This window comes from Nerophis lumbriciformis, linkage group LG16 (genome assembly GCF_033978685.3).
Source record: "Nerophis lumbriciformis linkage group LG16, RoL_Nlum_v2.1, whole genome shotgun sequence".
NCBI classification, from domain to species: domain Eukaryota; kingdom Metazoa; phylum Chordata; class Actinopteri; order Syngnathiformes; family Syngnathidae; genus Nerophis; species Nerophis lumbriciformis.
Genome location: NC_084563.2, coordinates 38,837,446 through 38,857,098, shown reverse-complemented (window position 1 = coordinate 38,857,098; position 19,653 = coordinate 38,837,446). Strand labels below are relative to the sequence as shown.

The 19,653-nt window shown below is 36.1% G+C and overlaps 1 protein-coding gene across 1 annotated transcript in view; it reads left to right on the top strand.

Moving 5' to 3' along the window:
- LOC133617260 (phosphatidylinositol 5-phosphate 4-kinase type-2 beta) overlaps nucleotides 1–19,653 on the top strand; it is a 57,805-nt gene that overhangs the window by 20,140 nt on the left and 18,012 nt on the right. Inside the window, exons 2-7 of the mRNA XM_061977140.2 lie at nucleotides 3,728–3,825; nucleotides 5,845–5,941; nucleotides 6,037–6,189; nucleotides 11,520–11,666; nucleotides 14,890–14,928; nucleotides 18,188–18,301. Of these exons, the coding sequence (XP_061833124.1) occupies nucleotides 3,728–3,825; nucleotides 5,845–5,941; nucleotides 6,037–6,189; nucleotides 11,520–11,666; nucleotides 14,890–14,928; nucleotides 18,188–18,301 (648 nt within the window). The remainder of the gene's footprint in view (nucleotides 1–3,727; nucleotides 3,826–5,844; nucleotides 5,942–6,036; nucleotides 6,190–11,519; nucleotides 11,667–14,889; nucleotides 14,929–18,187; nucleotides 18,302–19,653) is intronic.

Below are 19,653 nucleotides of genomic sequence, written 5' to 3'. Positions count from 1 at the left end.
TGCAATCGAAGAACAAATTTATCCTTAAATAAAATAGTGAACATATGAGACAACTTGTCTTTTAGTAGTAAGTAAGCAAACAAAGGCTCCTAATTTGTCTGCTGACGTATGCAGTAACATAGTGTGTATTAATCTATTATTTTCTCAAAATTATAAAGGACAAGCTGTAAAAATGTATTATTAATCTACTTGTTTGTTTACTGTTAATATCTGGTTATTTTCCTGTTTTAACATGTTCTATCTACACTTCTGTTAAAATGTAATAATCACTTATTCTTCTGTTGTTTGGATACTTTACATAAGTTTTGGATGAAGCCACAAATTTAGGTATCGATCCGATACCAAGTAGTTACAGGATCATACATTGGTCATAATTTAAATTCTCATGTGTCCTGGAACATATTTCCTGAGTTTATGAATATAATATGAATTTAAAAGAAAAAAGATTTTGTAACGATAAAAAAATATCGATGTAATCATAGTAGTATCGACTAAATACGCTCTTGTACTTGGTATCATTAAAGGGGAGGTCCGGTGTAGATCCACCCATGGCATTTGTTTACAGTCAGGCGCGGTAGCTTTTGTTAGCGGTGACGCCGGTGAGCTGTTGTATCCTTCTACGGTGTGTAGTGAAGCATGTTTAGCTATTCCTCGTCCTCAGCGATATCCTCAGTGGATACCGTTTTGATTACAAATCGGTGGTCCATAAGGTGCGATCTTGCACAATTTTCACATTTATTTTAGGTACCGTATTTTTCGGAGTATAAGTCGCACCGGCCTAAAATGCATAATAAAGAAGGGAAAAAAACATATATAAGTCGCACTGGAGTATAAGTCGCATTTTTTGGGGAAATTTATTTGATAAAACCCAACACCAAGAATAGACATTTGAAAGGCAATTTAAAATAAATAAAGAATAGTGAACAACAGACTGAATAAGTGTACGTTATATGACGCATAAATAACCAACTGAGAACGTGCCTGGTATGTTAACGTAACATATTATGGTAAGAGTCATTCAAATAACTATAACATATAGAACATGCTATTCATTTACCAAACAATCTGTCACTCCTAATCGCTAAATCCCATGAAATCTTATACGTCTAGTCTCTTACGTGAATGAGCTGAATAATATTATTTGATATTTTACGGTAATGTGTTAATAATTTCACACATAAGTCGCTCCTGAGTATAAGTCACACCCCCAGTCAAACTATGAAAAAAAATGTGACTTATAGTCCAAAAAAAACGGTATTTATGTTATTTTATTGTTTTTTGCCATATTATTTTGTTTATAGTGCTTTTGTTTTTGTTTATAGTGCTTTTGTTGCTTTTATATGCACATTCAATTTCTACTTGAGGTCCATGAAACAGTGTTTTTATCTACAGTATCGTTTCTCTTAAAAAGAAAATCATTTTGAATGTGTTGTTTTTTTGTTGTTGTTTTTTTTCAGATAAATCTTGGTTAAAAGATTTCAGTATAAATGTTTTTTGAACATTTTGAGCACATTTAAAAATACCGCGATAATAATCGTGATAATTTTGGTCACAATAACCGTGATAAGAAATGTTCATACCGTGACATCCCTAATTCATTTATATATATATATATATATATATATATATATATATATATATATATATATATATATATATATATATATATATAAATAATGTGTGTGTATATATACACTATATTGCCAAAAGTATTTGGCCACCCATCCAAATGATGAGAATCAGGTGTCCTAATCACTTGGTGTATAAAATCAAGCACTTAGGCATGAAGACTGTTTCTACAAACATTTGTGAAAGAATGGGCCGCTCTCAGTGATTTCCAGCATGGAACTGTCATAGAATGCCACCTGTGCAACAAATCCAGTCGTGAAATTTCCTCGCTCCTAAATATTCCAAAGTCAACTTTATTATAAGAAAAATGAAGAGTTTGGGAACAACAGCAAGTCAGCCACCAAGTGGTAGGCCACGTAAACTGACAGAGAGGGGTCAGCACATGCTGAAGTGCATCGTGCAAAGACTTTCTGCACAGTCAGTTGCTACAGAGCTCTAAACTTCATGTGACCTTCCAATTAGCCCACGTACAGTACGCAGAGAGCTTCAGGAATGGGTTTCCATGGCCGAGCAGCTGTATCTAAGTCATACATTACCAAGTCCAATGCAAAGCGTGGGATGCAGTGTTGTAAAGCACGTTGCTACTGGACTCTAGAGCAGTGGAGACGCGTTCTCTGGACTGATGAATCACGGTTTTCCATCTGGCAATCTGATGGACCGGTCTGGGTTTGGAGGTTGCCAGGAGAACACTACATGTCGGACTGCATTGTGCTGAGTGTGAAATTTGGTGGAGGAGGAATTATGGTGTGGGGTTGGTTTTTCAGGAGATGGGCTTGGCCCCTTAGTTCCAGTGAAAGGAACTTTGATTGCTCCAGGCTACCAAAACATTTTGGACAATTCCATGGGATGGCACTTCAAGTTCATATGTGAGTAAAGGCAGGAGGCCAAATACTTTTGGCAATACAGTATATATATATATATATATATATGTGTGTATGTGTATATATATGTATATACAGTATATATGTGTATAAATATATATGTATATTTGTGTATAAATATGTGTGTGTATATATATATATATATATATATATATATATATATATATATATATATATATATATATATATATATATATATATATATATATAATGTGTGTGTGTGTGTTTGTGTGTGTGTATATTTAAAAATATAAACAACATGAAAATATTTGGGTAACAGAACTGTGCAGACCTTTTGCTTTTTTTTTTTTAATGAATGTATTAATCAATCCAACAAAACAATACACAACAATACCATAACAATGCAATCCAATTCCAAAACCAAACCCGACCCAGCAACATTCAGAAAAGCAATAAACATAGCAATTGAGAGCAATAGAGGACACACAAACACGACACGGAACAATCCAAAAGTAGTGAAACAAAAATGAATATTATCAACAACAGTATCAATATTAGTAACAATTTCAAAATAGCAGTGATTAAAAATCCCTCATTGATATTATCATCAAAAACATTAATAAAAAATGAACAATAGTGTCACAGTGGCTCACACTTGCATTGCATCTCATAAGCTTGACAACACACCGTGTCCAACATTTTCCACAAAGATATAATAAGTCATATTTTGGTTCATTTATTAGTTAAAACACATTTAAATAATGGATCCCATATTCCGATATATGACTCATTATTATCTAAACTAAATGCAGTTTTTTCTACTGATATCATCTCCATAATTTGTGTGTACCAGTTAGTATGAGTTGGACTTTAAAAATATAAACAACATGAAAATATTTGGGTAACAGAACTGTGCAGACCTTTTGCTTTTATAAAGAAAACTATTTTCAAGTTAATTTCATCAAGCATTTGTACATTTTATATTCTGGAGATGTAAATGGCCTGTAGATTCGGTATTTTTGAGTGTATTTATATTGCGTCTCGAGAAAAAAAATTCCATTAGTGTTTGATCCGAATATCATCAAAGGCTTTATAGTGGACAAAGTCAGGTTGCTCTTTGCTCTCAAGTTAATGATTATTCATGTTGGTAAACACCTGCAGAGATTTTACAGTGTTTAGGTTGAATGTTTTCTGTATTTACATAGACTGTGATTACTAATTTCTTCTGATCAACTGATTTTTTTGTCTTCCTCCAGATTAACGAGTTAAATAATGTGCCTGTACCAGTAATGCTGATGCCGGATGATTTTAAAGCCTACAGCAAAATCAAAGTGGACAACCATCTATTTAACAAGTAGGTACCTAAACATTCTCATGCTGTCACAGACCATTTATAAAAGGATTTTATGATCTTGTATTTTATCTAGTGTTTGACTATGCTTCAATGGTCAGAATGACTCCTCTTATCAGACCTCCTCAAGTATTCAATTCTTATGAGGCTCACACTAGCTGCTTTATGCTTTATTGTGTAACAGGTTCCCCTTTCTGTGTGAGAAAGGTGTTGTTTCCTCATTACACTGTCATGAAATTGTTGAAGCTCATTTTTAATGAATGCTATTAGGGATGTACTGAATTCGAAACGAAACCAAAAATGAAGAAACAAAGGTTGAAAACTGAAACACCGAAATATATTATTATGCCAATCATTATTATCATTCCATTTACAGCTATGACTGTGTATTACCTCACTAATGTGTATTACCTCACTAAAAGCAAGGCATTGCAATTAGGGATGTCCGATAATGGCTTTTTGCCGATATCCGATATTCCGATATTGTCCAACTCTTTAATTACCGATACCGATATATACAGTCGTGGAATTAACACATTATTATGCCTAATTTGGTGAAGATAAGGTACTTTAAAAAAAATATATTAATAAAATAAAATAAGATAAATAAATTAAAAACAAGAAAGTAAAACAATATAAAAACAGTTACATAGAAACTAGTAATTAATGAAAATGAGTAAAATTAACTGTTAAAGGTTAGTACTATTAGTGGACCAGCAGCACGCACAATCATGTGTGCTTACGGACTGTATCCCTTGCAGACTGTATTGATATATATTGATATATAATGTAGGAACCAGAATATTAATAACAGAAAGAAACAACCCTTTTGTGTGAATGAGTTGGGAGGAAGGTTTTTTGGGTGGGTGCACTAATTGTAAGTGTATATTGTGTTTTTTATGTTGATTTAATAAAAAAATAAAAAAAACGATACCGATAATAAAAAAAACGATACCGATAATTTCCGATTTTACATTTTAACGCATTTATCGGACATCTCTAATTGCAATTGCACACATTAATATTTATCCTTGAATGAATACAACAATTATAAAATCCTGAAGTTATGATTATAGTTTTTTACCACTGGTATTCCAACAATATCAAATAAAAATAATACCACTTTTGCAACCCCGAATGGGACAAGTGGTAGAAAATGGATGGGAGGGATGGATGTCGTGGTTTTGAGGTAAGGCTAGTAGTTTGTCGCAATTTAATACTGTCTCTGTGCTGTTCTTCATGCCGTGTCTTCAAGTGGTAGAAAAGATTAGACATGTTAAAGTTGACTTGCCTTTGTTATGTTTTGCATATCAGCCTACCATTGTTTGTTCGATGTCCGACTTTAAAAAAAAATCCAAACAAAGGACTTCCTCTTCCGTCTTTTTGAAACCAATTTCTCTTTGGGTTTTATTGGTTTAGCTGCGATTGTGGTCTTCCATCCATCCATCCATTGTACCGCCGGCTCTTGCCTTTAAAATTCTTTGAAGTGACGCAAAAATGCTACCAGAAAGTAGTATTGTTGTGCTATTACATTAGCTGCAGCACGGATGTAAAATTATGACATAAACAATAGAGAATTATATCATGCAATAGACATTTTTATGTTGTAATATCGCACAACACTACCACTTTTTTTCATTGATTAAAATGTTTGGGTTTCTGGTGATTAAACCCGACACGGACAACATCTTTTGATCATTTGATATTTTCACATTGCACGTTTTGCAGATTGGTCTCAGCGGGTCTTTCTCGCATATTTTGACGTATGTCCACACAACCGACATGTTGCCTCCACTCCACACCTGTCAACATTGGCCTTTCAACAGTCTTTCGACGTAAATTGAAAATTCAAATTTTTGGTGGTCGAAAATTTGGTGCATCGCTAAAGGCTATGTTGGTGAACGTATTATCTTTGATAAAATAATATAAACAAAGCTGTATGTTAAGAAAAAAAGTGGCCCAAGGCTTAAAACAAATCAAGCAGGCAAAATGTTACTTGACTGTGTGACTTTCCCTTGACAGAGAAAACCTTCCTAGTCGCTTTAAGTTCAAAGAATATTGTCCCATGGTGTTCAGAAACCTGAGGGAGAGGTTTTGCATCGATGACCAAGACTACCAGGTAAGCTAACAAGAACCAAGTAGCATTGTGCCTGGATGAGCTCCTGTGCATACCAGAATGTTCCTTTCAGAATCTGCATATTTTTTGACTTACAGAACTCTCTGACACGGAGTGCTCCGCTCAACAGCGACTCCCAAGGTCGCTTTGGCAACCGCTTCCTCTCCAGCTACGACCACCGATTTGTAATCAAAACCGTATCCAGTGAGGATATCGCTGAGATGCACAACATCTTAAAAAAATACCACCAGGTACAATTCTCACAGTTCAACAGAACTGATCATCTTTTTTGGTTATATTGCAGTGTGCTTGTACATTCGTGTTAGGAATGAAATGTTTTATAAAGAAAATCTGTACCGTTCGGTTGACCTGACTCTTTTCCGGAGCACGTCTGGCATTTGGATCATATGTTCTTCCCCCACTTTTTGATTACTCCGTTTGAAGAGTGTGTGTGTGTGTGTGTGTGTGTGTGTGTTTAGTTACAATCATACCCATGTGCATAGTAAAACTTGAAGTGACAGAGAGGCAAAACTGTGGAGCCTGATGCATTCGTCTTGTAGACATGGCGAGTGGAAAAGATAAACAGTTAGAGGATGCATCCGTGGCATTGTATAGGTCTGCTTTATGGCAGCACGTCGCAGACCTGCCAACTCTGCTAAATTCTCCGGAAGACTCCAGGACATTACCCTTGTCTATCGACATCCTGACTGAAGTCACAAATTTGCCAGATTGCGATGTTTTTGTGTGGGTATAAAATGCTTGGGTGTTGAAAGGACCACAAGGGCGTAGTCAATCAACAATCACTTTATTAAAACAAATTATTACGCCAAAACAACATCTACAACCGTCTCACTCAAACTAGGAAGTGCACTTTTGGGGGGGAATTTTGTCTATCATTCACAATCGTACACATACAGTACAGGCCAAAAGTTTGGGCACACCTTCTCATTCAATGTGGTCCTTATTTTCATGACTATTTACATTGTAGATTGTCACTGAAGGCATCAAAACTATGAATGAACACATGTGGAGTTATGTACTTAAAGGGGAACATTATCACAATTTCAGAAGGGTTAAAACCATTAAAAATCAGTTCCCAGTGTTCCAAGTTTTTTTCAAAATTTTACCCATCACGCAATATCCCTAAAAAAAAAGCTTCAAAGTGCCTGATTTTAACCATCGTTATATACACCCGTCCATTTTCCTGTGACGTCACATAGTGATGCCGATACAAACAAACATGGCGGATAGAACAGCAAGATATAGCGACATTAGCTCGGATTCAAACTCGGATTTCAGCGGCTTAAGCGATTCAACAGATTACGCATGTATTGAGGTTGTAGTGTGGAGGCAGGTAGCGAAAACGAAATTGAAGAAGAAACTGAAGCTATTGAGCCATATCGGTTTGAACCGTATGCAAGCGAAACCGACGAAAACGACACGACAGCCAGCGACACGGGAGAAAGCGAGGACGAATTCGGCGATCGCCTTCTAACCAACGATTGGTATGTGTTTGTTTGGCATTAAAGGAAACTAACAACTATGAACTAGGTTTACAGCATATGAAATACATTTGGCAACAACATGCACTTTGAGAGTGCAGACAGCCCAGTTTTCATCAATTAATATATTCTGGAGACATACCCTCATCCGCTCTCTTTTCTTGGGGGTCTGGCGGCAGATTTCTTTGACTTTATCGTTGGAAATGCATCTGCTTTGAGTGTCGCAGGATATCCACACATTCTTGCCATCTCTGTCATAGCATAGCTTTCGTCGGTAAAGTGTGCGGAACAAACGTCCATTTTCTTGCCACTTTTGCGTCTTTGGGCCACTGGTGCAACTTGAATCCGTCCCTGTTCGTGTTATTACACCCTCCGACAACACACCGACGAGGCATGATGTCTCCAAGGGACGGAAAACAGTCGAAAAAACGGAAAATAACAGAGCTGATTTGACTCGGTGTTTGTAATGTGTTTGAGAAAATGGCAGATTGCTTCCTGATGTGACGTCACATTGTGTCATCGCTCCGAGAGCAAATAATAGAAAGGCGTTTAATTTGCCAAAATTCACCCATTTAGAGTTCGGAAATCGGTTAAAAAAATATATGGTCTTTTTTCTGCAACATCAAGGTATATATTGACGCTTACATAGGTCTGGTGATAATGTTCCCCTTTAACAAAAAAAGGTGAAATAACTGAAAACATGTTTTACATTCTAGTTTCTTCAAAATAGCCACCCTTTTCACACCATTTCAGGTGACTACCTTTTGAAGCTCATTGAGAGAATGCCAAGAGTATGCGAAAAAGTAATCAGAGCAAAGGTTGGCTATTTTGAAGAAACTAGAATATAAAACATGTTTTCAGTTATTTCACCTTGTTTTTGTTAAGTACATAACTCCAAATGTGTTCATTCATAGTTTTGATGCCTTCAGTGACAATCTACAATAGTCATGAAAATAAAGAAAACGCATTGAATGAGCAGGTGTCCAAACTTTTGACCTGTACTGTATGTCTTCTTCTTTTTATGCATGCTAATGCTAAATGCTACCAAAAGTTATCAATGGAGCTAACGTGGGTCACTCTATTCCACCTATAAAGCGCTCAAAAAACATCCAAAAGCATCATCGTGTAAGTATGTATGTCATGTAGTAACAAGCACATTCATAATAACATGTAATATGTACATATTGTGATCATTGTAATTTTACAGATGCATCACAACGTTCACTATTTTCTTCACTTATAACTACCGTATTTTTCGGATTATAAGTCGCACCGGCCGAAAATTCATAACAAAGAAGGAAAAAAACATATATAAGTCGCACTAGAGTATAAGTCCCATTTTTGGGGGGAAATTTATTTGATCAAATCCAACACCAAGAATAGACATTTGAAAGGCAATTTAAAATAAATAAAGAATAGTGAACAACAGGCTGAATAAGTGTACGTTATATGACGCATAAATAACCAACTGAGAACGTGCCTGGTATGTTAACGTAACATATTATGGTAAGAGTCATTCAAATAACTATAACATATGGAACATGCTATATGTTTACCAAACAATCTGTCACTCCTAATCGCTAAATCCCATGAAATCTTCTTCTTTGGTGTCGCTTCTAAACAACTCTGCCAACTCCAAAAGTAGACAAAGCGCCGCTTCCTCTTCTATCGGTACGTTGCTTACGTCATAGTCTCGCCCCCGCCAAATTTTTATTGGTTGACGTGTGTGTGTGTGTGTGTGACGATTGCTGCTATACGCCTAGCCTCTTACGTGAATGAGATAAATCATATTATTTGATATTTTACGGTAATGTGTTAATAATTTCACACATAAGTCGTTCCAGAGTATAAGTCGCACCCCCGGCCAAACTATGAAAAAACTGCGACTTATAATCCGAAAAATACGGAACTAATCATGGCAGACTTCATGAGACCCAACAACTACTACTTTTTGTTTGCTTTAGCTCAGAGGAAGTTTACAACAGGCTTACAGCAAAACACGTATGATAAAAAGGAGCGCTTTATTTCCTCACCCTAACCCACCTACAGCACAATTACGGGTAATTAGGGCATTTTATTTAAATCAGCTATTAGTTAGTGTTATTGAATTTATTAGTGTGCTGTCATAATTCCTCATATATATACACATTTATCACGCACCCCTACTTATTTTGCAGTCGTGCCTAATGATAAAAGAAAGTAGAACATAGAGTTACCAACGCGTGGGATTCTTTGTTTGGGCACTCAACTCCGAGCAAAGATATGCAATTAACGTGCAACGTTTGTGCCGTACCATAACCAAGAAGCCATGTGAAAACTGGGCCTAAATTTGGGCCAAACAATGTTCAATAGAATCATACAAAAAGTGTGACGTACAAAAATCAAGGTATGACTGTATAACACACCTGCTTGGCCAGAGAATAAGAAGATGTAGCAGTAGGGATTAGTATCATCACTGTAATCAGAGCCCTCCAATATTTTTTTTTTTAAAAAGCGACTAGCAACAAATCTAGTTAAGAGACTCGGACACGTGTGCACGTATTGCTCTTCACAAAGAGTGCTGGCCATTTAAGGCATACTTGCTAACCCTCCCGGATTTTCTGGGAGACTCACGAAATTCAGCGCCTCTCCCAAAAACCTCCCGGGACAAATTTTCTCCCGAAAATCTCCCGAAATTCAGACGGACTCATGTCCATGCGGACCTAAGTCGCTAACCCACAATATAAACAGCGTACCTGCCCAATCACGTTATAACTGTAGAATGATGGAGGGCGAGTTCTTGGTTTCTTATGTGGGTTTATTGTTAGGCAGTTTCATTAACGTCCTCCCAGCGCGGCAACAACACACAGCAACAGCAGTCACGTTTTTGTCTACCGTAAAGCAGTTTGTCTGCCGTAAACAGCAATGTTGTGACACTCTTAAACAGGACAATACTGCCATCTAGTGCATTTGATGAAAGCACTTTTGTGTGTGCCACACAGCAATGCATCATCAGAGAGGGTGTTCAGCATGGTTCGAAAAATAGTGACAGAGAATAGAACAAGGATGGACAATTCAACCCTTAACTCAACAATGAGTAGATGAGTGTTATGTGTGTGTGTATGTGTAAATAAATGAACACTGAAATTCAAGTATTTATTATATATATATAATAAAATAAATATACATTTATAGCTAGAATTCACTGAAAGTCAAGTATTTCTTATATATATATACATATATATATATATATATGTATATATATAAATATATATATATATATAAATATATATATATATATATATATATATATATATATATATATATATATATAAGAAATACTTGACTTTCAGTGAATTCTAGCTATAAATGTATATTTATTTTATTATATATATATATATATATACCGGTATATATATATATATATATATATATATATATATATATATATATATATAAGAAATACTTGAATTTCAGTGTTCATTTATTTACACATACAAGTATTTCTTATATATATATATATATGTGTATATATATATATATATATATATATATATATATATATATATATATATATATGTATATATATATATATATGTATATATATATATATATATATATATATGAAATACTTGACTTGGTGAATTCTAGCTGTAAATATACTCCTTCCCTCTTAACCACACCCCCCGCCCCCGACCCCGCCCCCCCACCTCCACTGCCCTCCAACTCCCGAAATCGGAGGTCTCAAGGTTGGCAAGTATGATTTAAGGGCACTCACTGGCGGCGACGTATACCGGTAGTTAAAAAAAAAAAATAGAATAAAGTTAATTTTCCCGAGGTAGCTTTAAATATATTTGTTTAGCTTTTTTTTTTTAAACTGTAAACTGCAAACTTGACCATTCCTTAATCATGTCATCTCCTACCCGCAACCTACAAATATATTGCAGTCTTGTGTGAAACACTGTATTGCACAGTATTATACAATATACACACAGATTTATGGATGTTAGTTTTTATTTTTTTTTTGTTTTTTTTACAAATAAATTCGCACTGACAAGATGATGTGACTTTTTTTGTCTCCTTTTCTTATCTCTCTTCAGTTTATAGTGGAATGTCACGGCAACACACTGCTGCCTCAGTTCCTGGGCATGTACAGGCTAACAGTGGACGGGGTGGAGACGTATATGGTCGTGACCCGGAATGTATTCAGTCATCACCTCACTGTGCATCGCAAATATGACCTGAAGGTATTTCTGCCACTGGGCCAATGTGTCTGCCTGTTACGTCTACGATTTTTAATGCAGAAGAACGCATCAGTAATAATAGGTCAGCCACAGAGTGAGTGTAGATGTGGGCCACTAGCCTGCCTGACAAATAGGTGTAGAAATCTACAAGTGCACTGTAAGATTTTGAAACATCCGGTTACCCTTTTATAATATGATGTATGGAAGTGCTAGTTCTCTAACTGTATATGCTAATTAACAGGATTGCTTAAAAAAAAATTATAATTTCAGACTTATCTCCGAAATTGTATGTTACGGACAAACAGTTTTGTTTCTATCCCATAATAATTTTATTCACATAGTATTTCAAAACGAGCCAAAAAATGGTCTCTCTGTCTTCAATATTGAATTGGTTACGAGCTGTTTTCTACAGTGGCTGACAGGGGCAAACATTGTTACGCTCCATACAACACATGGAACGAGAAAATGCTGCAAATTAGAAATGCTGCAAATACGGGTGTTGCACACTGATATTGATGTTGGACATTGGTCCATCTAATATCTCCGATATGAGTTCCGATACAAGCAGTCCTGCAGCATAGCATGTTTACTTGTGCAAAGCTGGACAGCCAGTTAACATCTAAATGCCCTCCCAATAAGCACACAACTTGGTCTTTTCTTGTATTTTAGTCAAAGCATTTACAAAAGGTTAACAGTAGAAGCGAGCAGCTACACAACAGCTAAGCACACAGTAACACACAAGATAGTCCTAAGTAATAAGAGTCCCATATTGTATTGGAAAACAGCACATTTGTCAAATATAAACAAGCATCACATAACTATAGTTGCATATTACTTAACATATACAAAGTATGTAAGGCAGTATTAGAAAGCATCTAGTAACAAATGTGTCTGCGCCATTCAACTTACTGCGTCATGAGCGTAACTTGAATTTTTGATGGTAAAAAACATTTACCATTCCACGTCAACTTAAAGACAGCATAAATCCATTCCAGATGGTTATTAACAAATAGCAAATTTCTCGTATTATAGAGCACACCGGGATATAAGCTGCACCTTCTACATTTTAAGGAAAAAAAATTGTTTTCCATATATTAATCGCGCCAGAGTGTAAGGCGCAGATAGATACTTTGTGGAATTAGTTATGTACACAGGTGCATTTTGTAAATGCTAATTTACATACCTTAATTGTTTCCAAACGGTGCCTGTCACACGGCAGTAAAACGACTGATCAAACAAACAGAAGTCATCGTCATGGACCCATTAGCTGCAGAAGGTAGCTCTCCAATTAGCTAAACTGACTCAAAAGTTTTGGTGAATTTACAAAACTGTTAATAATTTTAACAAAGACATGTGTTAGCATAGTAGCTATTGCTAACGACGCTAGCTTCAGCACAATACCATAGCACATAAAAAGATGCATAAAACACTCCTATAGCTGTCACACATGGGACGGTTTAGTAAGTAAAACTTGTTTTAGTTAAGCTGTAAAACTTACAAATGTTGCTTGGAGTGATAAATGAAGAATCCATACCAGTAGAAACGCTCTGGACAGCTAGAAGACCGAATGGCAACTGTAGTTACGGTCGGTTTAAAAAAAAATGTCTAAACAGAATGCAGCACCTGCAGTGGCACAAACTTGTCCAAAAGATAGCGCCATAGCACAAACAACAACACAATTATTCAATGTGTTTGCTTGTTTTTTAAAACTATTTACTTTATAGCCCGCTGTCAGCGAAGAAAAATCCCTAAATTAGCCGCACCCTTATAAGCCGCAGGGTTCAAAGCCGAGGAAAAAAGTAGCGGCTTATAGTCTGGGATTTATGGTAGGTTAGTATTTTTCATAACTGGCATAGTTCTCTGTAACTTCGTTTAATCAAGACTTTTCTAAAATTCAACAATACAAAACAAAAGTATGTATTATTCCTGCTGATATTGCATCGAATCAATATCGGTATCGGCTAATTCTCAAGGATCCAATACTGGAAGTTAAAAAGCTGTTATCGGGACACCTCTGGCTACAATCCCATAAATACAAAAATGCAGCATATGCCAAAACACAGGGGATGTTCCAGTCAAGGTTTTATGCTGCCGATCATCCATGACTGAGCTCAGCCAATACCGATCACATTTATTAACTGTTACATTTTTCAAAGTGAATGCTTTTGACAGTTTAACGATATCAATACAATACTTTAACTTGTTCCTTATTCTCTTGTATTGTTTGATCAAAACAAAGTCAATAATGCACAATAACTAAACAAAAGTAAAAACTACTATCTATTACTCATTTAAATCCTTAGGTTTTTGCCCTCTAATTCCTCCTTTGTACAGGGAATTATTCCCTGAAAACATTAACACAACCAACAACAAAATGACTGAGAAATTAAAAACATCGATCTGATCAATCTGGTATCGATCATACAGTGATACTACCCTTAATATCGACACCACCAATTTCTTGATTAATCCGATCCTCTTTTTACGTGTCGTGTACTGACTGTAACAATGCTGACACACCAACAGTTATTGTTATAGAATCCTCTCTCTATCTCTTATTGATCTACATATTGATTTCCCTTTTAATACTCTAACTATTTATTTTCCGCTGTCACACAGTTCAATCTACATTTGTTAAAGTTTACTAAGCACTTTTTTCATGGTGTTGTTTAAAGCTAGCTTGCCTTAGCCATTAGTGTGCCGGCTTTCTCTCAGTGTGTAGCATGATTAGCCTCGTCCTCCAGTGTTAATAATACCCGATAATAATAGTTTATTTTCCGTAATGGAGGTAATTATTATTATTAGTTTAGGGGAGCAGCTCCACACTGTGTATGGAGACACATACTGTATCTAACTGCTAGCTGCTTGTCAGCCAGCATAAAAAGGCATTAATCGGCAATGCTTGACCACATACTTTTTCACAAAATTGTGCAATACTAATCGATTGGCACATGCCTACAAAAAACACACACACCCCATAAACAATTGAATGAGAGAAATGCTGCAAGTTTACAGAGGGGCGCTAGACCTAAGGGATGTCTGTATTTAAAGACATAAGCTGTAAGATTTTACAGTATTAGTCTTACGGCCATGACATTCATGTCTCCTGGTCTGCCAAATCCTATCAGGGGGTAAACTTTAGAAGGTGGATGTTCATCCATCATCTTATGTATCCTCAACATGTTAGTTTTTTTATACTAATTATACTGTTCTCTTCCTGTTTTAGGGTTCTACTGTCTCAAGAGAAGCCAGTGACAAGGAAAAGGTATATGAAAGTTTTTTTTTTATCAAATCCAAATAAATGCCCTCGGTTTTCTTTATTTAGAATAAACCTTCTTTTAAGTAGGACTTTGTGGGCAATTCCCTAATGTGTGCCATTTGTGTCCCCAGGAAAGGAAATGTATAAAAGCACAATCAAATTAACTGTAAAAAAAATTTTTTATTAAGCAATATCCATGGGTTTCTACTCGGTCCTGTTACTCAAACACACGGACGTCAAACTTGTTTTCATTGAGGGCCACGTTACAGTTATGGCTGCTATCAGAGGGCCGCTTGTAACAGCGAATATTGTATGAATTTGCTTCTGGATTTTTGTTGTTAATTATATAAATTGTTTTAAGTAGACTTTAGATTTTATAGTAAAAACTTCACATTTACCAAAATTTACTGTAAAATCATGTTTTTTTAATGTTTTACAACATTTTACGGTAAATGGAAAAAACAGTACCACTGTTTATTTTTTTTGTGGGGGAGGGGGGTTATGCAAAAAGCTGGCAGCTTAGTTGCCAGAATTTTTGTGTTAAATTTACATTGGTTTTTACAACATTATATTGTCAATGGAAAAACCGTACACGTTATTTTTTTATTCTGGCAACTTAGCTGCCAGTTTTTCTACCGTAAAAACATATGTACCGTCTTTCCATTTACAGTAATACACCGTTAAAAACAACCGTAGATTTTACAGTCAAAAACTGGCAGCTCAGTCAACAGAATTTTACTGCAAAAAACAGTGGTAGTTTTTTTCAATTTACAGTAATATGCTGTAAAGAACAACGTAAAATGTATTGTTATTTTTATTAATTTGATGGGTAGTTTGCTGTAAAGTTAAGTATTTTTACTTAGACGAAAACATGTTTGGAAGGTATGATAATATACTGTAATATGTGTTGCAATATTGGATACTATTAAAGTTTAAAACAGGGGTGGGCAATTAATTTTTACCGGGGGCCGCATAAGCAACCCGAGCACTGCTGGAGGGCTACACCGACAATATTTCAATTAAATTTTGCTCAATATTATTTTTAATATACCGTAAGATAAATAATAATACTGATAATAATAATAATAATTAATAATAATAATAATAATTTCATTTAACCTAACTTAACTTTATACAAAAGCAGATTGCTTTTGATGGTTTTATTTTTAACACTGTCTTACACAACACTTCCTGATGTATAATACAATGCAAAAATGTCAATTTCTGCACAGGGTTAATTTCTGTCACTTTATCCTGCATTTTCCAACATTTTTCCCCGTCAGATTTGGACAACCATAAAATATGAAATCTGTACTGCAGTCGCTGCTGGGCCACAACATTAGGTACACCTGCAGACTGCAGCACGGATTTCATATTTCATTCATTCACAACTCCTCCAACACGAACATTATTGTTTTTGCACTTTTGGCTTCTTATTAAATAACTTTTTTAAATAGATTCAATCTTGCACGTGGAAACTTTAAGTGTGGGCTTTAGTTGATATAACACTCCCGTCACGGGCATTATCAGCGCAACAGAGTCCAATAAGCACTCCTTAATAAACTCTCCGTCAGAAAACGCCTTACTTTTTCTGGCGATTTTGTGAGAAATGACGAAACTTGTCCTGACAGCTGCATCTCTGGGGGTGTGAAATTTGGCAAAAAGTCCTTGTTGGTTCGCAGTTTTACCATCAACGCATCAGCCTCCCTTGCGCGCGCTTCATCAGACAGATTCCGGTATTTTTCCTCGTGCTTCGTCGTGTAGTGGCGATTCAAATTATATTCTTTAAACACAGCAACCTGTGTACCACAAATTAAGCACACGGCTTTACCTTTAATTTCCGTAAAGAAATACTTGGCAGTCCATGTCTTGTTGGAAACACGCCATTCGTCATCAACTTTTCTCTTTTTGGCGTCTCATCACTTGTCGCTGTGCACCTTCACTCACAGGTTACACCCGGACATACGCCCATAAATAACACTTTTCAAAATGAAGGCAGCACAGTTGTATTGCACGCACGACATAGATGTTTTTTAAACTTTATTTTGTCATTTGTGATTGCCGCTGTTCACATTCACTCATGCGCATACGTCCACACGTAAGTAATACAAATAACGCTTTTCAAAACAAAGGCAGCACCGTTGTATTGCACACTCGACATAGATACTTTTTAAAATGTATTTTGTAATTTATGATTGGCCTCAAACCAGACCTGAGCCGCAGAATGCCCAGGTCTGGTTTAAAAGGTATGCAATTTCAAGCAGTACATATATTTTTTCTGTCAAAATGAAAAAAAATCAATTACATTTAGTGAGAAAATATTAAGTACTTTATTGACACATATCATTTCCAGGTGTTTGCGGGCCAGATCTGGCCTTGAGTTTGACACCTCTGCTCTAACACAATACCCTCTTTGAAAAATGTATATTCTACAAGTCACACGGTGAACAATAGTGATGGGTTAAATGATCCTGAAGCATTTATAGATTATGAAACACAAAAAGTGATACTGTGTCTTCGATGCCTCGTGTGTGTGTCAAACATGATACAGGTGCTGTGTCTTTTGACTGTGAAGCACCAAACTGTGTTTTCCAGGAAGCGCTTTATTTGTGACCAGTTGTACTGAAAGTAGTTGAAGTAGCACGTTACGTTTGACATTGTTTTTGGTCGCCGTCGTTGATCTGAATAGAACAAGGAAAAGGTAAAAATTCCATAGTGTGGGATCATTTTGACCTTATAGCGCCAAATAAGGTAAACGTTCTTCTTTTCCTGCCTATCATTTGGCTTATTGACCAAAGTTGCCCGTTTCATATTCCTTTCTGCACAGCTATAACAAAAAAATTCAATAAAATTTGCTAACCCTGAATTCTATTAGCAGGTCAAATACAGTATAATGACTCTTCTTTGAATCCAGCAGATTGTGGCACTGTGAAACAATAACACCGTGTCATTGCAGTGTCAAGTGTGCCTAACTCACTCAGGCGACATTTACCCATCACTAGCGAACAGGAAGGGAAAGTCAAATAAAGTGTCCTGTGTTGTTCCAATACACCGTTTTTATCAGTTGAATGTGTATTTAAGTTAGAGTTGAAAAAGAGACGGAAGTGTTAGTTTGTTTTGAATAATTTGGTGGAAAGGATCTAAGTTGCATCGTGGCCTTACTTTGTCAAAATACATAATGCCCGTTGCTCTCTATCGTGTTATTGTGACTACATTGCTGTCAATGTAAATCACTCATGTCTTTGTCATTTTCCACCTTCCTTAGGCAAAAGAGCTCCCCACTTTTAAAGACAACGACTTCCTCAACGAAGGCCATAAACTGCAAATAGGAGACGACAACAAGAAATACTTTTTGGAGAAGCTAAAACGGGATGTTGAGGTAACAATTGTTTTGTTTACTACATCTGTGTGATGCAACCATTTATGAAACTCTTAACTTTTGGAGGAAAAAGTGTGTCTATCGCTAAACAAGTGTGACTCGAGAAGTACAATCGACTCTCACCACATCGTACTTCAAATACTGTGGCTTCAATACATCACCCATTTTTTTATTTTTTTATTAAATATTATTCGAAAGTTTTGGCATAAAGTAAGTCTTATTTATGTCTTGTATGTATTACAATGCGGGCAGCACGGTGGAACAGGGGTTAGTGCATGTGCCTCACAATACAAAGGTCCTGAGTAGTCCTGAGTTCAATCCCGGGCTCGGGATCCTTGTGCTGAGTTTGCATGTTCTCCCTGTGACTGCGTGAGTTCCCTCCGGGTACTCCGGCTTCCTCCCACCTCCAAAAACATGCACCTGGGGATTGGTTGATTGGCAACACTAAATTGGCCCTAGTGTGTGAATGTGAGTGTGAATGTTGTCTGTCTATCTGTGTTGGCCCTGTGATGAGGTGGCGACTTGTCCAGGGTGTACGCCGCCTTCCGTCCGAATGCAGCTGAGATAGGCTCCAGCACCCCCCGCGACCCCAAAAGGGACAAGCGGTAGAAAATGGATGGATGGACGTATTACAATGCTGTATTTGTATATTATTATGTTGTTGTGATCGATAATGATATTCAACAAGCGGGACTTCTATGGAGCCAAAACTGTGCCATAAAGTTTGGTATTAAAAAAACAAAACCTTGGTATTGTAGAAAAAATTGTACTGACAAGTATTGTTCTTGTAAAATGTTGAATTGCAAAAAAAAAGAAAGTTTAAATAACCACCCTCCCAGTATTTATTAAAACGTTTTGTTTTTTTTGTTTTTTTTTAAAGTATTATGGGTTTTTATTTTCAACATTCGGTTTTTCACATTCACTTATTTTATTTTTCCACTTTCAACTTACCGTATTTTTCGGACTATAAGTCGCAGTTTTTTTCATAGTTTGGCCGGGGGTGCGACTTATACTCAGGAGCGACTTATGTGTGAAATTATTAACACATTACCGTAAAATATCAAATAATATTATTTAGCTCATTCACGTAAGAGACTAGACGTATAAGATTTCATGGGATTTAGCGATTAGGAGTGACAGATTGTTTGGTAAACGTATAGCATGTTCTATATGTTATAGTTATTTGAATGACTCTTACCATAATATGTTACGTTAACATACCAGGCATGTTCTCAGTTGGTTATTTATGCGTCATATAACGTACACTTATTCAGCCTGTTGTTCACTATTCTTTATTTATTTTAAATTGCCTTTCAAATGTCTATTCTTGGTGTTGGGTTTTATCAAATAAA